The sequence below is a fragment of the Eleginops maclovinus genome, chromosome 20, assembly GCF_036324505.1.
Source record: "Eleginops maclovinus isolate JMC-PN-2008 ecotype Puerto Natales chromosome 20, JC_Emac_rtc_rv5, whole genome shotgun sequence".
NCBI classification, from domain to species: domain Eukaryota; kingdom Metazoa; phylum Chordata; class Actinopteri; order Perciformes; family Eleginopidae; genus Eleginops; species Eleginops maclovinus.
The window spans coordinates 10,190,237-10,207,280 of NC_086368.1; the positions used below are offsets into that span (position 1 = coordinate 10,190,237).

General features: G+C 38.4%; 1 protein-coding gene and 1 long non-coding RNA gene across 3 annotated transcripts; one reads left to right on the forward strand and one right to left on the reverse strand.

Annotated features, from left to right (window-relative positions):
- The first annotated feature begins 226 nt into the window (after positions 1–226).
- LOC134883385 (uncharacterized) lies at positions 227–2,367 on the forward strand. Its single transcript, XR_010168268.1, has 4 exons — positions 227–406; positions 684–1,173; positions 1,252–1,395; positions 1,470–2,367. It is a non-coding gene; the product is annotated as an uncharacterized LOC134883385 (long non-coding RNA).
- Positions 1,504–12,140, reverse strand: sycp1 (synaptonemal complex protein 1). Of its 2 annotated transcripts, XM_063911719.1 has the most exons (34): positions 12,007–12,140; positions 11,514–11,637; positions 10,955–11,039; positions 10,818–10,861; positions 10,549–10,713; positions 10,332–10,399; positions 10,157–10,230; positions 9,980–10,038; positions 9,787–9,853; positions 9,567–9,640; positions 9,386–9,494; positions 9,001–9,095; positions 8,746–8,930; positions 8,541–8,608; positions 8,402–8,463; positions 8,167–8,283; positions 7,956–8,060; positions 7,695–7,798; positions 7,494–7,611; positions 7,309–7,379; positions 7,150–7,231; positions 7,005–7,067; positions 6,858–6,920; positions 6,515–6,631; positions 6,327–6,437; positions 5,670–5,762; positions 5,488–5,562; positions 3,695–3,781; positions 3,478–3,612; positions 3,025–3,066; positions 2,827–2,898; positions 2,631–2,747; positions 2,426–2,491; positions 1,505–2,320 (listed from the first exon to the last, which is right to left on the reverse strand). In XM_063911719.1, exons 2-34 carry the CDS (start codon positions 11,634–11,636, stop codon positions 2,180–2,182), a joined length of 3,057 nt encoding a protein of 1,018 aa, XP_063767789.1. In that variant the 5' UTR covers position 11,637; positions 12,007–12,140; the 3' UTR covers positions 1,505–2,179. The 2 variants fall into 2 exon arrangements, with proteins under 2 accessions (XP_063767790.1, XP_063767789.1); XM_063911720.1 differs by lacking the exon at positions 6,858–6,920 and having other exon boundaries at positions 1,504–2,320.
- Between the last annotated feature and the right edge of the window lie 4,904 nt (positions 12,141–17,044).

Here is a 17,044-nt window from a genome sequence, read left to right on the forward strand (position 1 = left end):
CTTTAAACATTCAAGCAACACTTGTACAAAAGCATACCGAGAAACCCAGTGAGTGTATGAGCTCTGTATGTGAAGAAAGAATACAGGACAGTAAAACACAGAAATCTAAATGTACCGTAGTAAATGCAGTTTCCATTCCACTCAGGGCTGTAAACTGTGTTTGAACTTAGCAATAAGGAAAAGACAAGTGAGCTTTGGTCTGGATAATAAACGTGTCATTTGTCTCCTTGGCAACATACAATGGAGGAAGTTTACAAAGAACTGACCTGCCCCCTTTCACCTGCCGCTGTGCCAGAAAATCCACACAAGCTGCACAAGGTTTACAGGAAGTGGAGTCACTTGTTACATGGAGGCAGACTCGCTGCCAGTGAAGTGATTTTGTTTTCACTGATACCGACAAAACAAGGTGAGCCTGATCCGACATTCAATCAAGATTTGAATTGAGTTAAGCTTTCACATAGAGTAAGTAGAAAGGATTCTATTTAAATAGCATCAGAGTTAGGAGGCCATTATGTGTTTTGAAGTGTCTGATCATTTCCTGGAGTATAAATGTAGTACATACGACCTAGTTATTAAAGGTCAAACACCATGTTTAAGGTGTTGTTATTACACAGATATTAATCAGATACGGGAAACATATTGTAGTGTTTCTGAAAGTGCTCATGTTTTGTTTTCCATTTCAGGACTTAATAGTCATGGATACCATCTCTGCTGCCCTGGCTTGTTGCCTTCTGGCTATTTCTATCGCTGTGGTACAAGCGGAGAATAACACTGCTATCAGTCCTGCATTACCAACCCCTAGCTCAAACCCGACAAACGTAACCACAGCAGCACCTTCACCTGCTGAGCGTGTAACTGTTATCTCAAATTTGACTGAAAACACAACTGCTTTTACCAGCACAGCCCCAGACAGTGAGACATACACAGGAATTACAGCAGCGACAAATGAGAGCACAGGTCACCCGTCTCAGCCAACCACCATCATGACTCCTCTAACAAACACCACATCACAAACAACCACAACACCTGGCAATCACACAACAACATCCACTGCACAGACAGCAACACAGCCCCCAGCAGGTAACACGAGCACGCCGGCTGCTACAGTCATTGCAACAGATCCATCACACACCGTCATCACAACGTCAGGTTCAATGAACAGAACCACACAGGGTAAGCAGGCTTCAGCTTTCTCTTTATGATGTAATTGCTCATTGTAGGTTTTTAATGTGTTCCTTTTGTCCCTGTTAGGGTTGCGACTGAACATTTCAGAAACAAATATGACTGTTATTTTCAGCGTTGTACTCGGAGTATTCACTCTAGCATTGGTTGGGTTAATGTTTCACAGATGCCAACATAAAATCCAATACTCGCATCAACCTCTCAATAACACGGGTAAGGACTTTCCCTTCCTCACACCATCAGCATATTCTGTTTTATTTATCATTAACAGTTAACCTGATTCTCAGCAGATGCATTTGTGGCAGACGATGACACACTGGTGATTTCTGGAGGACTCTATGATGGCCACCCGATATACGACAACGTTCCGACAGACCCAGCGGCAGACCAATCTCAATTCCGTCTCCAGTTCCTTCATTGAGGACAGAGTTCCTGCAGTTTTGGAGCTCGAAAGGATGGACAAAACAAGTTTCCTCTTCCACAAATTAGTAGTTTCAGGACTGATATTTCACGAGAGGAGAGCGAAACAAAGATCGGCAGAACATTGAAACAAGGACAATGCTGATTGATTGAACATCAATTTTACTCATTAAGCTGTCAATACTAGAACACAGAAATACTTGAAATATATTACGATAGCAACACATAACTACATTTCTCACAACAATATAAACGTGGGCAGATCAAATTGATTTCATGTGGACCCCAGTAAAGATAAGTCTTTCCATTCAGCAGAACTACAACCGAGAGCGGATTCTGCGCTCATTTAAATCTACGTTAACAAACAAACTTGCTTGAACGGCTGGAACACTTTTCCATAACAACACTGTTTAACTGATCAACCTATCAAATCTTTGATGCATGTAAAGAAATAAATTGGCCTTTTGTTATTAATTATAGAGTCTGCAAAATTCTGAACAATGCTATGAATGAATGATAACAAAATTGAAACATCAAAACCGGACTAACACGTGTAGGGTTGTCTGTCCTCTACTACTTATGCAAAGGTCTTGTCATTGGATGTCTTCTTCTTTTTGTCCCAGCCTGTAACAGCCGTCCAGCCAGCATCTCGCATCCTTTTCATTGCTGCTAACTTCAGAGAGTTCCCCGGTGATTTTTGAGTGAGGGGGCTCTGAATCTGAAAAAACGTTGATCCATTTTTTTATGAATAAAAATGACATGGGATTGTTTGTTTTTATGTCTACGGATAAAATGCATCAACTATTTTTAAAAAGCATCTTACCTTTTTGAAGATGTTGACTTTGCGCAATGGAGCGACAACACTGGGTATAGATGTACTGGCAAAGGTCTGCCAAGAATGGAAACGGAAGACTAAACCAGCTCTTTCAGCAATCATGCACTTTTATCAGACACAATTCACAAAACAATGATACCACACACTTACTGTGTACTTAAACCAACCAGCAACCAATAAGAATACAGCTCACCAGGAGATCATGTTTGTCGGAGCTGTCGGAGCTGTCAGACTTGTCGGACAGCACCAAGATGCTCTTTTCCCAGCCTGACGCCTTTTCAGAAGAAGGAGGGGTCCTTATTCTGTAGGACTGAATTTTAAAAATCTAATTGTAAATGTCAGAAGAAGCCATTAATATCTGAACATGTCAGCATAACACACTATCTTACTTTGATCTTTGATGTTCCGCCAAGTCTGTTTGTAAAACTTCTTGGGGTCTTTAGGTCTTCATTGCGACTTTCCTACAAAGGGAATTCAAGGTCAGTCTGAGTTATTGTGAAAGCAACAGTTATAGAAAGTATCCCATAGACTGTAATCTGTACTATCATCACCAGTCAACATTTGTATGTAGATGTTCTGTGGTCTACCTGGGTCTTTGGTGTTGTTCCACAGGATGTTCTGGTGGATTCCTTAACAAAATATGTAAAATGTTATCGCAGTTAAATTGATTCCTTGACAACCAAAACATGTATTGCAGTATCATTCCATAACAGCCTTACCGCCCCTTTTTCATTGATTCCCTGTGGACATACTGTGCACACTGAAAATGACACATGAACATACAACACACAGCCCTGAAAGTGTATTGGCTGTGTATTCATGGCAAGAGACATATCATTTCAGTATGCACTACACTGTTGAATGGTTAGAACTTGACCTCCATGATAGGAAGATGGTCTGAATTGGACTAACAGGTGAGTTAAAACATAATATCGCGATTGTTTTTAAGTTAAGACAACTTCCTGATTTGATTCCTAACTCACCTCAACAATGTCTGGAATAAGCCATTTTGAAATAAGAATGTGGAAGGTTAAACTCACAGCTTTCTTCATAATTGCAGAACTGCCCTCATCGTTGCTGAAGGAGGGAGTTCTCCTGCTTTTGGTGAAGTCAAACGTGTTTCTCTTTGAAGAGCTCTCTCTTGGAGTCTCTTGGGTATGGTTTAAGCCCGGTGCCTGGAATTTTAAAGATCAAGTATTCACGAGAACGAACCACGTCACAGTGCTAGCTCATTCGCTGATGAACGGATATTTTTACCTGCTTGTTCCCTGCTTCTGTCAGCGGAGTCATTTTCATGGATGACATTTCGTTCTTGAGGTCAGCCAGATCCTTCTGTAGTTTTTCCTAATAGCATTAAAAAGGTTTCATAAAGAACCCTCTCTCAAAAGCTGTTTCAGTGAAGAAAAGGGAGCAGATACAGTGGGGCAAAAAAGTATTTAGTCAGCCACCAATTGTGCAAGTTCTCCCATTTAAAAAGATGAGAGAGGCCTGTAATTTCTATCATAGGTATACCTCAACTATGAGAGACAGAATGAGAAAACAAAATCCAGGAAATCACATTGTAGGATTTTTAATGAATTAATTGGTAAATTCCTCGGTAAAATAAGTATTTGGTCACCTACAAACAAGCAAGATTTCTGGCTCTCACAGACCTGTAACTTCTTCTTTAAGAGGCTCCTCTGTCCTCCACTCGTTACCTGTATTAATGGCACCTTTTTGAACTCGTTATCAGTATAAAAGACACCTGTCCACAACCTCAAACAGTCATACTCCAAACTCCACTATGGCCAAGACCAAAGAGCTGTCAAAGGAGACCAGAGACTAAATTGTAGACCTGCACCAGGCTGGGAAAACTGAATCTGCAATAGGTAAGCAGCTTGGTGTGAAGAAATCAACTGTGGGAGCAATTATTAGAAAATGGAAGACATACAAGACCACTGCTAATCTCCCTCGATCTGGGGCTCCACGCAAGATCTCACCCCGTGGGGTCAAAATGATCACAAGAACGGTGAGCGAAAATCCCAGAATCACACGGGGGGACCTAGTGAATGACCTGCAGAGAGCTGGGACCAAAGTAACAGAGGCTACCATCAGTAACACACTACGCCGCCAGGGACTGAAATCCTGCAGTTCCAGACGTGTCCCCCTGCTTAAGCCAGTACATGTCCAGGCCCGTCTGAAGTTTGCTAGAGGGCATTTGGATGATCCAGAAGAGGATTGGGAGAATGTCATATGGTCAGATGAAACCAAAATAGAACTTTTTGGTAAAAACTCAACTCGTCGTGTTTGGAGGAGAAAGAATGCAGAGTTGCATCCAAAGAACACCATACCTACTGTGAAGCATGGGGGTGGAAACATCATGCTTTGGGGCTGTTTTTCTGCAAAGGGACCAGGACGACTGATCCGTGTAAAGGAAAGAATGAATGGGGCCATGTATCGTGAGATTTTGAGTGAAAACCTCCTTCCATCAGCAAGGGCACTGAAGATGAAGCGTGGCTGGGTCTTTCAGCATGACAATGATCCCAAACACACCGCCAGGGCAACGAAGGAGTGGCTTCGTAAGAAGCATTTCAAGGTCCTGGAGTGGCCTAGCCAGTCTCCAGATCTCAACCCCATAGAAAATCTTTGGAGGGAGTTGAAAGTCCGTGTTGCCCAGCGACAGCCCCAAAACATCACTGCTTTAGAGGAGATCTGCATGGAGGAATGGGCCAAAATACCAGCAACAGTGTGTGAAAACCTTGTGAAGACTTACAGAAAACGTTTGACCTCTGTCATTGCCAACAAAGGGTATACAACAAAGTATTGAGATGAACTTTTGTTATTGACCAAATACTTATTTTCCACAATCATTTGAAAATTAATTCATTAAAAATCAGACAATGTGATTTCCTGGATTTGTTTTTCTCATTCTGTCTCTCATGGTTGAGGTATACCTATGATAAAAATTACAGGCCTCTCTCATCTTTTTAAATGGGAGAACTTGCACAATTGGTGGCTGACTAAATACTTTTTTGCCCCACTGTATGTACCTGATTCCAACTGGGACATACCTTCTGTGCTGTTCCTGTCTTCAGCTGTTGCTTCAGGAGATCATTATCTGTCTTGTGCTTTGAGAGTTCCAAGTCCTAATTTTTAATTTAGATTTGACATAATTCATTTGTTATCTAATAACAGTTGATCTTATTGTATTTGTTCAATTATGTATTCAATTATGATTTTTTAAACACTATACCAGGGATTTCAGATGCGCAACAGCCTGCATCTCTTTCTTCTTTGTCTCCTCAAGCTCTGCATCCTTTTCTTCCACCATCCGGTCATACTGGCTCTAATAATACAAATCAATTCCCAATTCAACATGCGTTTGGATTGACAATCATGTTGAAAAACAACACTGTTAGACAGTAAAACATACACCGATCAGCCATAACCTTATGACCACCTCCCAATATTGTGTAGGTCCCCCTTTTGAGGCCAAAACAGCACTGACCCGTCGAGGCATGGACTCCACTAGACCTCTGAAGGTGTGCTGTGGTATCTGGCACCAGGATGCTAGCAGCATCACACTGCCTCCGCCAGCTTGCCTTCTTCCCGTAGTTCCCGCCCTGGTGCCATGTCTTCCCCAGGTAAGTGACGCACACTCACCCGGCCTTCTGACCCGGTCGTAGAGCCATGACAATTTGGCCCTTGTCAAAGTCGCTCACATCCTACGCTTGCCCATTTTACTGCTTCCAACACATCAACTTTGGGCACTAAGTGTTCGATTGCTGCCTAACATACCCACCCCCACACTGACAGGTGCCATTGTAACAAGATAATGACTGTTCTTCACCTCACCTGTCAGAGGTCAGAATGATATGGCTGATCGGTGTATACGTTATGCTGACCTTACCTTGTGTTTCTCCATCAGAGCAACCATGTCTGCTATCTGGTGTTGACACTTGAGCTCTGTGTCTTCCTTGTTCTTGACGGCCTCTGCTGCTGTGGATTTGAGCTTTTGTACCTGTTAAACAAAGTGTTCTTATTCTTGATTTTTAATTGTGAGGATCTGTGGTAAAAAACATAACGTTAAATACCAACCTCGTTCTGAAGCTCTGCTGCCAAGGTGGATTTGGACTCAAATTCCTGAAGCAATTTCCGACGGTTTTCTTGGTTCAGTGCTTTAAGGTTCTCTGCCTCCTCTTGAAGAATGTTTATCTTAAGACAAAAACATCTTTTACCTCATGCAGGGTTACACTTAGTAACTGTTTATATCAACATTTAGACCGAGTAGGGGGAAAATGGCCATACCAACATTTCAAGTTGACTGGATTTAGCATTCTCCTTTGACATTTGTTTCTTAAGCATTTTATTTTAAAGTCAACTGTTGGAATAACTTCCATTCCATGTATTGCACGTACTCAGTCTCAGAGCAATCACAAACCTCTTTCTGGTATTCCTCCTGGGCTTTAAGTTTTATTTCAAACTTTTTCCTCAGACTGCGCAACTAAAAACAAACAACTTCTTGTTCATTTCAAAAAGGATAGATAATAATACTGTTTTCCATGTTGAATCATTTAAATTAAATCACCTTGGTTTCAGCAGACTTGATCTGCTTATCTTTTTCGGCGGTTTCCTCCTCCAGATGTTTATACTATTCACAGAAATCACAAACAAATCCTCCTTTAAAGCCTTCACAACAACACGTATGGTTTTGGTTTTGTTGGCATACTTACATTTTCTTCAGATTTCTTCTGCAGAGTCTCAGTTTCTTGACATTTCTCTTGGCTTTTGCTCTTAATGGACTTCACTTCCTCTCTTTATAACAGAAATATAGAACATTTTTACAACTACACAATGTCTAACCACTTTATTTTTTCAAAGTGACAACTCACCGTAGACCTCGGTTTTCTTCTTCCAGTCTTTGGATTTGTTTTGTGAGCTTCACAGCCTTCTTTTCGCTAACCTGTTCAGTCAAAACAACTCTCAGACTGTGTCCTTCATATGATACAGCCAGTAATAATGCCAACAGTTGATATACATGAAAATGATCTGGCATATTTGATTGGATAATTCAGACCTTCATGTTTTCCTCAATAGCTTTCACACTAGAAGATCCGCTCTCAACCTGCAGTTGAATGACTGTCTTCTCAGACTGCAGCTCATTAAAGTTGGCTAAAAGCTCTCTGTACTTATCCCTGGAAGGTTACATAAATCAAGCATCAAAATCACAATTGTTTATTTATATTGTATATTTGAATATAATGCACTAAGAACTCACTCATGCTGATGGAGGTCTTGTCTCAGTTGCACCATCTGGAAGGTATGTTCTTTATTTTTCTTTCCTTCAGTCAACAACTGTCCCTCCAGCTCCAGCACTTTGATCTGAGGGTAAATAAAAACATATTGTGGTGAAGCTAGGAATTGAGTGAAGTACCCCACATCAATGCATTTTTTTCAGAATAAAAACAACTTCCCAGAAAAATTCCCCACATTGAGCAAGAGATGATGAGTGCAGCACGATCATGAAAAATATCAAAACCTCAGTCACTGTGGATTTCTCCTCCAAATCCTTCTGGGCTTTTTCAGCAGCTTCACAAGCTTCCTTTAGTAGATCGTTTTCTGCTTTCTCAATCTCTACATCACTCTGTATCAACACAAATTTAATAGGGCTTACATTTCAAGGTACAAGGCAATAGACTATAGAATAAACATCCCTTTTCTTTCTGAGATGAATGATCTGTTTGGATCACCTTGTATTGCTGGGTTTCTTTGGTTTTCCTTGAAAGCTGAGCTGTGAGTGTCTCCACTTTGACTTCAGTGACGTCAATCTTTTCTTTCATGGACTCAACACATTTAGAGGTTTTGTCCTGAGAACAATAAAAGCGTACTGTAAGTGTATTCGAATACTCTTCTGCAGTGTGCAGGTTCAGTGAATGATTAGGAAACAAGGTATACACTCTTCTAAAAAACAGAAATACACCCTACCAGTTCATCTTCAAGTATTTTGATCTGCCCTTCTTTCTTTGTAATCTGCTCCATGTTCTCTCCTGTAGAGTACAACATTCTTTCAGCATTCAAAAGCTTCAAATTAAAATATTTATGTATGCCACTCAGTGAGGCTTACCTAAAAGTGTGTTTCTTCTTTCCAGTCCCTCACTGTTTGCCATGAGTTTATCCTCAAGTTCCTTAGCCCTTGGAAATAAGATATTCCAATATTAGTTCCCAAAATGTAAATGTAAATATATTTAGTCCCACCAGGAACATAATGACACAGGTAAAAAACATGTGTTAGGAAACATGCCTATTTCAGGCGCTAATTCCATATATACCTCTCTGTCTCTAAGGCTAGTGAACCCTGTAGCTCCTGAATGGTCGTCTGATTCTGCTCCAACTTCTCTGCTTGTTGATTTTTAACTCTGCTGAGTTCCTGCAAGCTTGAGTCTTTGTTTTGAATCATCTCTGTATATTCTTCTTTACTTTGTTCCAGAATTGCAGCAAGAGCTTCACATTTTTTCTATGGGATGGAAAACTATTTTTAATCAAAGCTGACAACGCACAACAGAGCCTGGTTAGACTTCACTCACCTCAGTTTCAGTACAGCGCTGCCCTGCAGTGTGCAGCTTCTGAAGCAGGGACTGTTGTTCAGTTTTTGAGCTCTTGAGCAGTTCACATTGCTCATCTGTAAAGTAAACACATATTTAATGATGTGATTTCATTACCAGTGGAGTTATTATATTTTATCCAAACATATGAATCATTAAACATTTCTACTTTATTACACCTGCTGAGATGCTTCTAAACCTTGTTGACATAACATTGAATGTTGTTTCACAAGAACTTAACAAAACATTGTTTTATGTAAAACACAAAATGCTTTGGTAAACAAAATAAGGTTTACAAAACAAAGTTCATAAAAACTTGCTTCTGCTAAATTCTGAACCTGAAAATATACAAGCTATGAGCAATTACCTGTTGCTTCTTGAAGTTGTTTGCAGTACTTCTGGTTTTCATGGAGGTCCAGCAGGAGTTTTTGTAGATCACTTTCCTTATCCTGTATTTGAGTGTGAAGCACTGTGACCTGTGAATGCCAAACCATAAGCTGTGAGTTTGATAAGTTCTAAATAAACCGATCTGAATTTCCTTTACTAACCTCTTTTTCTTTCATGTCAAATTCTTGATGGTACTTCTCTTTTAGATCTTCAAACTGCACCAAGGCCTCTTTGACTGAAATAAAGGCACACTTTTCTTGCTGGTGGACATTACCTCTTACATCCCAAGTCATTCAAAGTTTATTCTGACTGATATGTTAAGATTTGGTGTCACTGTAGTGAAATTAAAAGGCCATGGCAAAAGAAAACATAAGATCAAACCTTTTTGCATCTCTTGTTGATCATCTTCCGCTTGAACACGAAGGCTTTCAAATGCTGCAACCATTTTCTACAAGAAAAAGTTCCAAATACACTGACAATCACACATTTAATCCCACCGTTTAGTCTACTGCTTAACATCAAATTATTCGTCAAAACACATACTTTATTGTTATATGGATTCAAAGGTGTTTACCTGAATACTTGAACTGTTTTCCATAAAGAGGTGATGTGTTTCTTCTCTTTCTGATTCAACTAAAAAATGTAAAAAGGAATTGAAGCTAATACGCAGCAATGGGTCCTTCTTTTCAACACTTATTATTAAGACTGGTTAAGACACATCCTTCAGAAGAAAACACACTTTTTTACTTACATAAATGCATCTTTTCAGCTGACCGCTGAAAAGTGTCTTTGAGTATATTACACAGATTCCTTGTTGCGTTGTTTCTGTTTTTTAAATAAAAAATGTGATATTAAAGCAACATTTTATAGAGACAAAACATTTCAGCAAAAAATAGCCGCAAGTGTTTTTACAATAAAACTCATACTTGTTCCTCAAATCCTCATTTTCGCTGATCTGTTCCTCCAGCTTTACACTGAGACTTTCATTTCCGAACTGTGAAGACAGAACACACAACACGTAACAATAGAGATATCAAAGGGTGTTACAGTATAATGTTCCTATATCATCATAATCCTTTGATATAAATGAAAACAGTGTTAGAGAGAGACATACACATAAAGAAGAGTCACTGAGGCACAAACCTGCAATTCCTGGATGGCTTTGCGCTGAGTTTCAATTGTTCTTTTGTTTTCTTGGAGCCTCCTTTCCTTTTGCACAGTGTCAGAGTCAACTTTGACCTTCCAACACTTCACTTTCTCAACTTCATCAAACAACTTTGAGTAAAGCTGTCCGGGATTGCAACTATTCTGTGGGATAAACACAAAGATGGTACGGTAATAGACATTCTTTTGAATAAATACTTGTTGCATAGGCCAGATCCATCCTATTCACTTTACCAGGAAAATATTACCTCGCCTTTTCCCATTGGCGACACAGCTTTCATCTTTGGCAAGTCTGTAGAGAAGAGACAATGTTCATATTTATGAGGTTTGACATAATTATGTTTGTGCTGACATTTTGAAGCTAGTGTTGTTAACTAGGAAATACCTATTCTGGTGGGCTTAGATGGTGCATCCATGCTTGTATTGGGGAATGGCATAGTCTGCTCCTTTTCAAAACCTTTAATATTAACCTGGGAAACAGCATGATTGGTTATTTTTTGTATTTATTATTAGAAAATTGTCTCTATGTAATAATGTGCAATTTTTGTTATGCAGCAATATTTTTGACCTCATAGCAGGGCTCACACTAACAGATTTAAACATACTTTTAGAGAGTGGAACATCACCCTGTCATGGCTTTTATTTCTTGTGAAAGGTGATTCATTCAAGGTGAGAGATGGTAAGGTCAAGCACATATACAATAACGTTTTTATTTTTTTTATATCTAAGTGAACTATTCTGTTTATAGGGTTAAAAACCTTCATCTACAAATATTTGACACATTTTACAGAACAACTAGAGTACACAGTGTGTATTTAAGACTTTAATTGCTGGTTGAACAAAGTTGGCTTATTGTTGTGCTGACAGGCTGTGCCAGTGCTGAGCTAGCATCAACGTTTAGCCTTGAATGCGGTTAACACTTGGCAAGTTGAATGAACAGTTACCTGCTGCACCATGAAGTCCCCACAGGTCTCCTCGACTTCCTGCGGTCGAACAGCAGACACCTGACCGTTACTCACCCTGGAAGGCACCAACAGTTTGAAGCTAAACCCCCTGTTTCTCTCCATCCTGAAATTAGACCATATAGGTTCATATTTAAACGTAAAATGCAGTTCATTTAGCTTGAACATTTCAAGGAAATTCATTCTATATCAACGGGGTACCTAACGTTTGAGAACGATAATATTATGCAATTTCACATACACGTTATTTATTTCCCCCAGCCGTTAGCTCAGTTGGCTAAATTAAGTAAGCTAGTTAGCTTGTTCAGTTAAACTATGAACTTAACGGTACTTTGCGCTAACTCTTGGGGCTAGGTAGTTACCATAACTTACCTTTAGCGACGTTAATACTTACAAAACAATAATACAATAACTATACGGCAAAACAGTTGACTTAATCAGTAATATGGCAAACGGCGACCGGGCAGTTACCTACCTGTACTTGGTTGTAATGAGTATGAAGCATTTAACATCAAAACGTCCGTTTGTATCTGACCACCGTATGCGGGCGCGTGCAATAATCCTGTAGCGTGACCTCAACAGTTTATTTCAAACTTTGTGTAACGTCTCGAGGAGCGTTACTTCGGACAACAAAGAGCATAATATTCCTGCACACTCAGAGGAGACGCTTATTTTTGGTCTGGGTGTGTAATATTTCATACATATTCTATATTATCTCTGTTTTAATGGTAATTTCGTATGTAATGTTATGGACTGTGTAAAATATCAAAATCTCACATTTTGTATTTGAAGAATATAACATTGAGGACTAGGCATGGTCAATTGTACATGCAAATAACTGGGTGATTCCCAGAATCTTTGAGTCCCCCAAGCTTATTTCAAAGATTTTAAATGAAAGGAAACTACAAAATGTATTTTAAAGCAATGCATTAATCGCACAGGGTGTTGCAAATTATATATATATATATATATATATATATATATATATATATATATATATATATATATATATGGGTCAATTCAGAATTGTGGGTACATTTTGAGTTTAGACAAGAGTGAAAAAAAAAAGTTTTTTTCTGTATTTTTTTTCTTTCATTTCTCAGAGAGAATACTTTATATTTTACTCTTCCAGTATTTGCCACGCTTAATCATGTAAGAATTTTAATATTTTAACAGATAAACGGTGAACTAAGAGTAAAATCTGTCAACTCTGTTATGGACAAAGTGGGTTGAATATTTATTGTACTAAAATGCAATACATGTTTAAATGATGTCTTCCCTGAGAGAACATTTGTCCCTATTTCAATTAATTAAAACTTAAGCTTTCTAGGATTAATATTATTTTTTCAGGAGTTAAAACACTGAGACGTTTCATTGAAAAGTTGCCAAGGGCCCTTTCATTTTCTCATAATTATAGATTTAAAAATTAATCAAATGCTTAGAAATGTCCTGTAATGAGTAAGTTAGTCATGACACATCTTCTGTTTTTTTGTTGACAATAAAATGCATTTAATTGTCTTTTTTTTTTTAACAAAACATAGGACAAACAGAGTTGACGTAACTCGAACAGAGTTGACATAACAGAGTTGACACACCATGAACTAAAGTCCAAACCAGTAACATTGCAATTTTAAAAACTTGTCTTTAAAAAATGTGAACACATTTTACATGACTGGTAGCAACATCTATAAAGTTGTACATTTTAAGTTGTAAATTTGTTTACATTGTCACAAAATCACAATATAACGAACCCCCTCCACCCCCAACCCACTTGTAGGCCACCATCCTGTTCATCTATAAACTCATTGATTTGATCAATAACAATGCAACAAAATAACAGTCCCTGCATAAAAAAATATTCAGCAATTTCAGACCATATTTCTTTGTCTATTTCAACATGGCGCGCTGTCACTGGGGTAGGTTGTGGGATGATTCTGAGGACATCATCAAAGGGATACCATAAAGTGTCCTCACGAATTGGCCTGTAGAACCTATTTTTCCCAGCCTTGTGCATGCATGTGACTTTTGCATGCGTCTCATTGACCTCAAGAATGGTTCCAGGATAAACGTCGTCATATTTAATGACGCACCATTGTCCAGTCATCATGTCTTTGCTCCCCCACTTGATTTCTGCTGTTTGCTGTTCAGTGCAATCAGAGGAGACTGGCATGGGTTGTTCTTCAGTGCTATCAGGGAGGACAGGCTGAACAGGAAATTCACAGTCATTCGGACTGGTTGTGATTCTTTTTTACTTTCTTTCTCATTTTCTTTGTTTTTCTTCCTCCTTTCTCCCAGCTCAATTGTCCACTGAACAAATTTTACGGAGGACCCAGCCTCATAGCCTTGCTTGATGGGATAGGCCTTGCTTCTGCAGTTACTTCTCTCACTTAACCATTCTAACCTGGATGGCCCTGGGTCAGGGTCTGGCTGAGGGTCTGGCTCAGGGTCTAGCTCAGGACTCTGCGGTGGTGTTTCAAATCTCTGGTGTTGCTTCAAATAACTCCTTGTTCTGCATCTTTGCTGAGCCGTTCTCCAATATTTCCTCTTCTGCCTCTTCCCCCTTTCAGTCAGAGTAGCCACTTGGCCAGTTGACCCTGCATCCCTTCTCTTCATCCATCTCTCCCTGTCTTTTTTCAAATTCGCTGCCCTCCTTTCAGGGTCAGCCTCTCGCCGTGCCCTGTACTGCCGTTGCCTTTCTGCTGCCGACACCATCTTCAATTACATTTTAATGACCTGGAAAGCGACATCACACATCTCACCTTTACAGAAAAATAACTCTCAATTATATATTAACTACAGCAAAATGGTCAAAAGTGACTGAAAACGTGACTGTTAGTCGCTGTCAACTCTGTTATCATGAAAATGTAACAGAGTTGACGATAACAGAGTTGACATTTTCCACCATTTTGTGTCTAACTCCATGTGCTATCTTAGAACCAGACAACACATGCCATGACTAAAACCTCAACTTTATGAATTTCCATCATATATATATTTTTTAAGAAATGATGGAGAGATTCACTAAAACATCATACAAACAGAGTTGACGCTTAATAAATATACTCTTGGTTTGTTCTCAACATTTTGCACAAATTATTAAGAGAGAAAGATAAACATATCATTGTTCCCTCCAAGGAAGAGAGGAAAAGGAAGTGACATCACTTGGTGCAGGTCACATGGTTTTATTTGAATGCTATAGGGTTTTTTTATGTAGTTTTATGCCAGACATAACAGAGTTGACAGAGCTCTGGGACAGGTACATTTTTTATTTTTCAAATATCAAGATCAGCTGTATTAGAGGAAAATAACATTCTGTGCAACTGATTATATACATATTTATAGATTTATCATAAAAAATCTGCAAATTTTGGTGAATTATGTAATATTTATAATATTTTAAGTTGAAAATGTGAATTTCTGTCCTGGGACAGGCAATTTTGATGGTTTTGGAGGGTGTGGGAATCATTTGATGAATATTTAACAAATAAATTGTGCATAAAATGTACTCCAAACATTGTTTTTTTTTTTACATACAGTCTATTTAGTGATAATATTGAAAGCAGGGTCTGAAAATATTTTTTTAGGAGAAAATAATTAACATTGTTTTTGCTGGGACACCAAATGTAACCGCAATTCTGAAATGACCCATATATATATAGTTTTAAAAGAATTGGTTTTCTTTGTAATATAATTATTCAACATATTATTCAATATTCAACAAATACAAATGGCCATTTATTCCAAAATGTTCCTGCTAATATAATCATGTGCTTGTCTACTTTAACTGCGGGGTGGTGGTGGGGGGCGAGCTGAAAAAAAGTACATGAATTATCTACGAAATTGCAATATTTACACACGTTCCCCAGTTTGTTTCAACCCCGTCACACCATAACATTTACCCCCATATTAAAATAATGGATCGGTCCAAGTGACATCTGGATTGAGGAAATGACATCACAAAAGTCTTATGAAGAAAAGGCGGCAAATAAACACGTCAGTATCTTTTCTTACCTATATTTCATAATTGTATTGTCAGATTGAGATTGTCAAACTCAACAATTCAACTCTGTTATATAAATTAATGATAGTACACGATTGTTTAGGAAAAATTAAATAATAGTTTTGCTAAATAACTTGATGATGTCCTTAAAACCTCAACCCCGTCACATTTTTTATTGTAACAGGGTTGAAATGTTGTGACAGGTGTTGAATCTTTGGTGTTACTGTAATCATTCTTAATGTTTTTTTTAATGTTTAATAATTTCAGACATCATAATGACAAAAACAGCAGCAGAGAGGCAAAGAGAGTACAGGGCAAGAAGGAATGCAGACCCAGATAGCAGGGAAAAGTATCTCAGGAGTGAGCACGAGAGGTGGAAAAGGAATGCTGAGGAAGGGAAAAAGAAAACTATCAGTGATCTGAGTGACAGAGCTAAACGACAGAAGCGTAAGATGTGGAGAAAAGCTACAAGAAGACAGAAGGAAAGGGAAGCTTTCAGCAATATCAACACTCCTCCACAAAGTCCTGATATTTAGCATGCAGTGCAGCCAAGATCTGAGTCCTCAAGGTCAGGGAAATATAATTTTAGGGCTTCATTTAGATTGTGTGTGTGTGTGTGTGTGTGTGTGTGTGTGTGTGTGTGTGTGTGTGTGTGTGTGTGTGTGTGTGTGTGTGTGTGTGTGTGTGTGTGTGTGTGTGTGTGTGTGTGTGTGTGTGTGTGTGTGTGTGTGTGTGTGTGTGTGTGTGTGTGTGTGTGTGTGTGTGTGTGTGTGTGTGTGTGTGTGTGTGTGTGTATACTGTCAATGCAACTGTTTAGTCCTCAAATCTTGAGAGACTCAATCAAATTATGTGCTGTGATACTGCAGTTGTATCATGTTAACTCATAACTCAATTGAAGGTAGAATATGTTTGTTGAAAACATCTTATTATATTGTATAACAACCAAATGAGGCATATGTTGTGGAATGTGAAGAGATACACTAATCTGTCATACCCTCATTTTGCTCAATACATTTATGAGAAAATAGACAAATGTGATCATTGCTGAAAAACGACTTCTTAATTGAAAAAAAGACCTTCATTAAATGAAGCTTAAGCTCTGCTGCTTCAATTTAATTTATTATGTTTAAGAATAACTACAGTATTGTACTGATTTGTATCTTTAAGAATATCAACAATGTATAATCCATTCAACACATTGAATTACATTGTTCAACCTGCGAAAAACAATGTCAAAGGTTATTATTGTCTTAGCGATATTCTATTAAGCCTAGGCCCCTTTTTTAGCGTTGTGTTTTACTATGGTTCTTCTAAAATGGCTTGAACATGAATAAAAATCAATTCATTATGTGGAAATATTTTTCACAATTGACTATACAGAAAATCTTATTTTATATAATTACACTTTTTCCCCAACTCTGCTTAATAAAGGTTAGTTAGATTATATTGGTGTCGTTCCAAAGAAAAATAGATTAAGTGCATCTCCGACTTATGAAAAACATTAAAAACAGAC

What these genes read in the sequence shown, in the direction of transcription:
- sycp1 (XM_063911719.1), bottom strand. Translation starts at nt 11,636, where the DNA reads ATGGAGAGAAACAGGGGGTTTAGCTTCAAACTGTTGGTGCCTTCCAGG. An exon ending in AAATACTTGAAGATGAACTG is followed by an intron (nt 8,284 to 8,401) that starts GTAGGGTGTATT and finishes TATTGTTCTCAG; the next exon opens with GACAAAACCTCTAAATGTGT. An exon ending in CAGAAGCAGGGAACAAGCAG is followed by an intron (nt 3,613 to 3,694) that starts GTAAAAATATCC and finishes TTAAAATTCCAG; the next exon opens with GCACCGGGCTTAAACCATAC.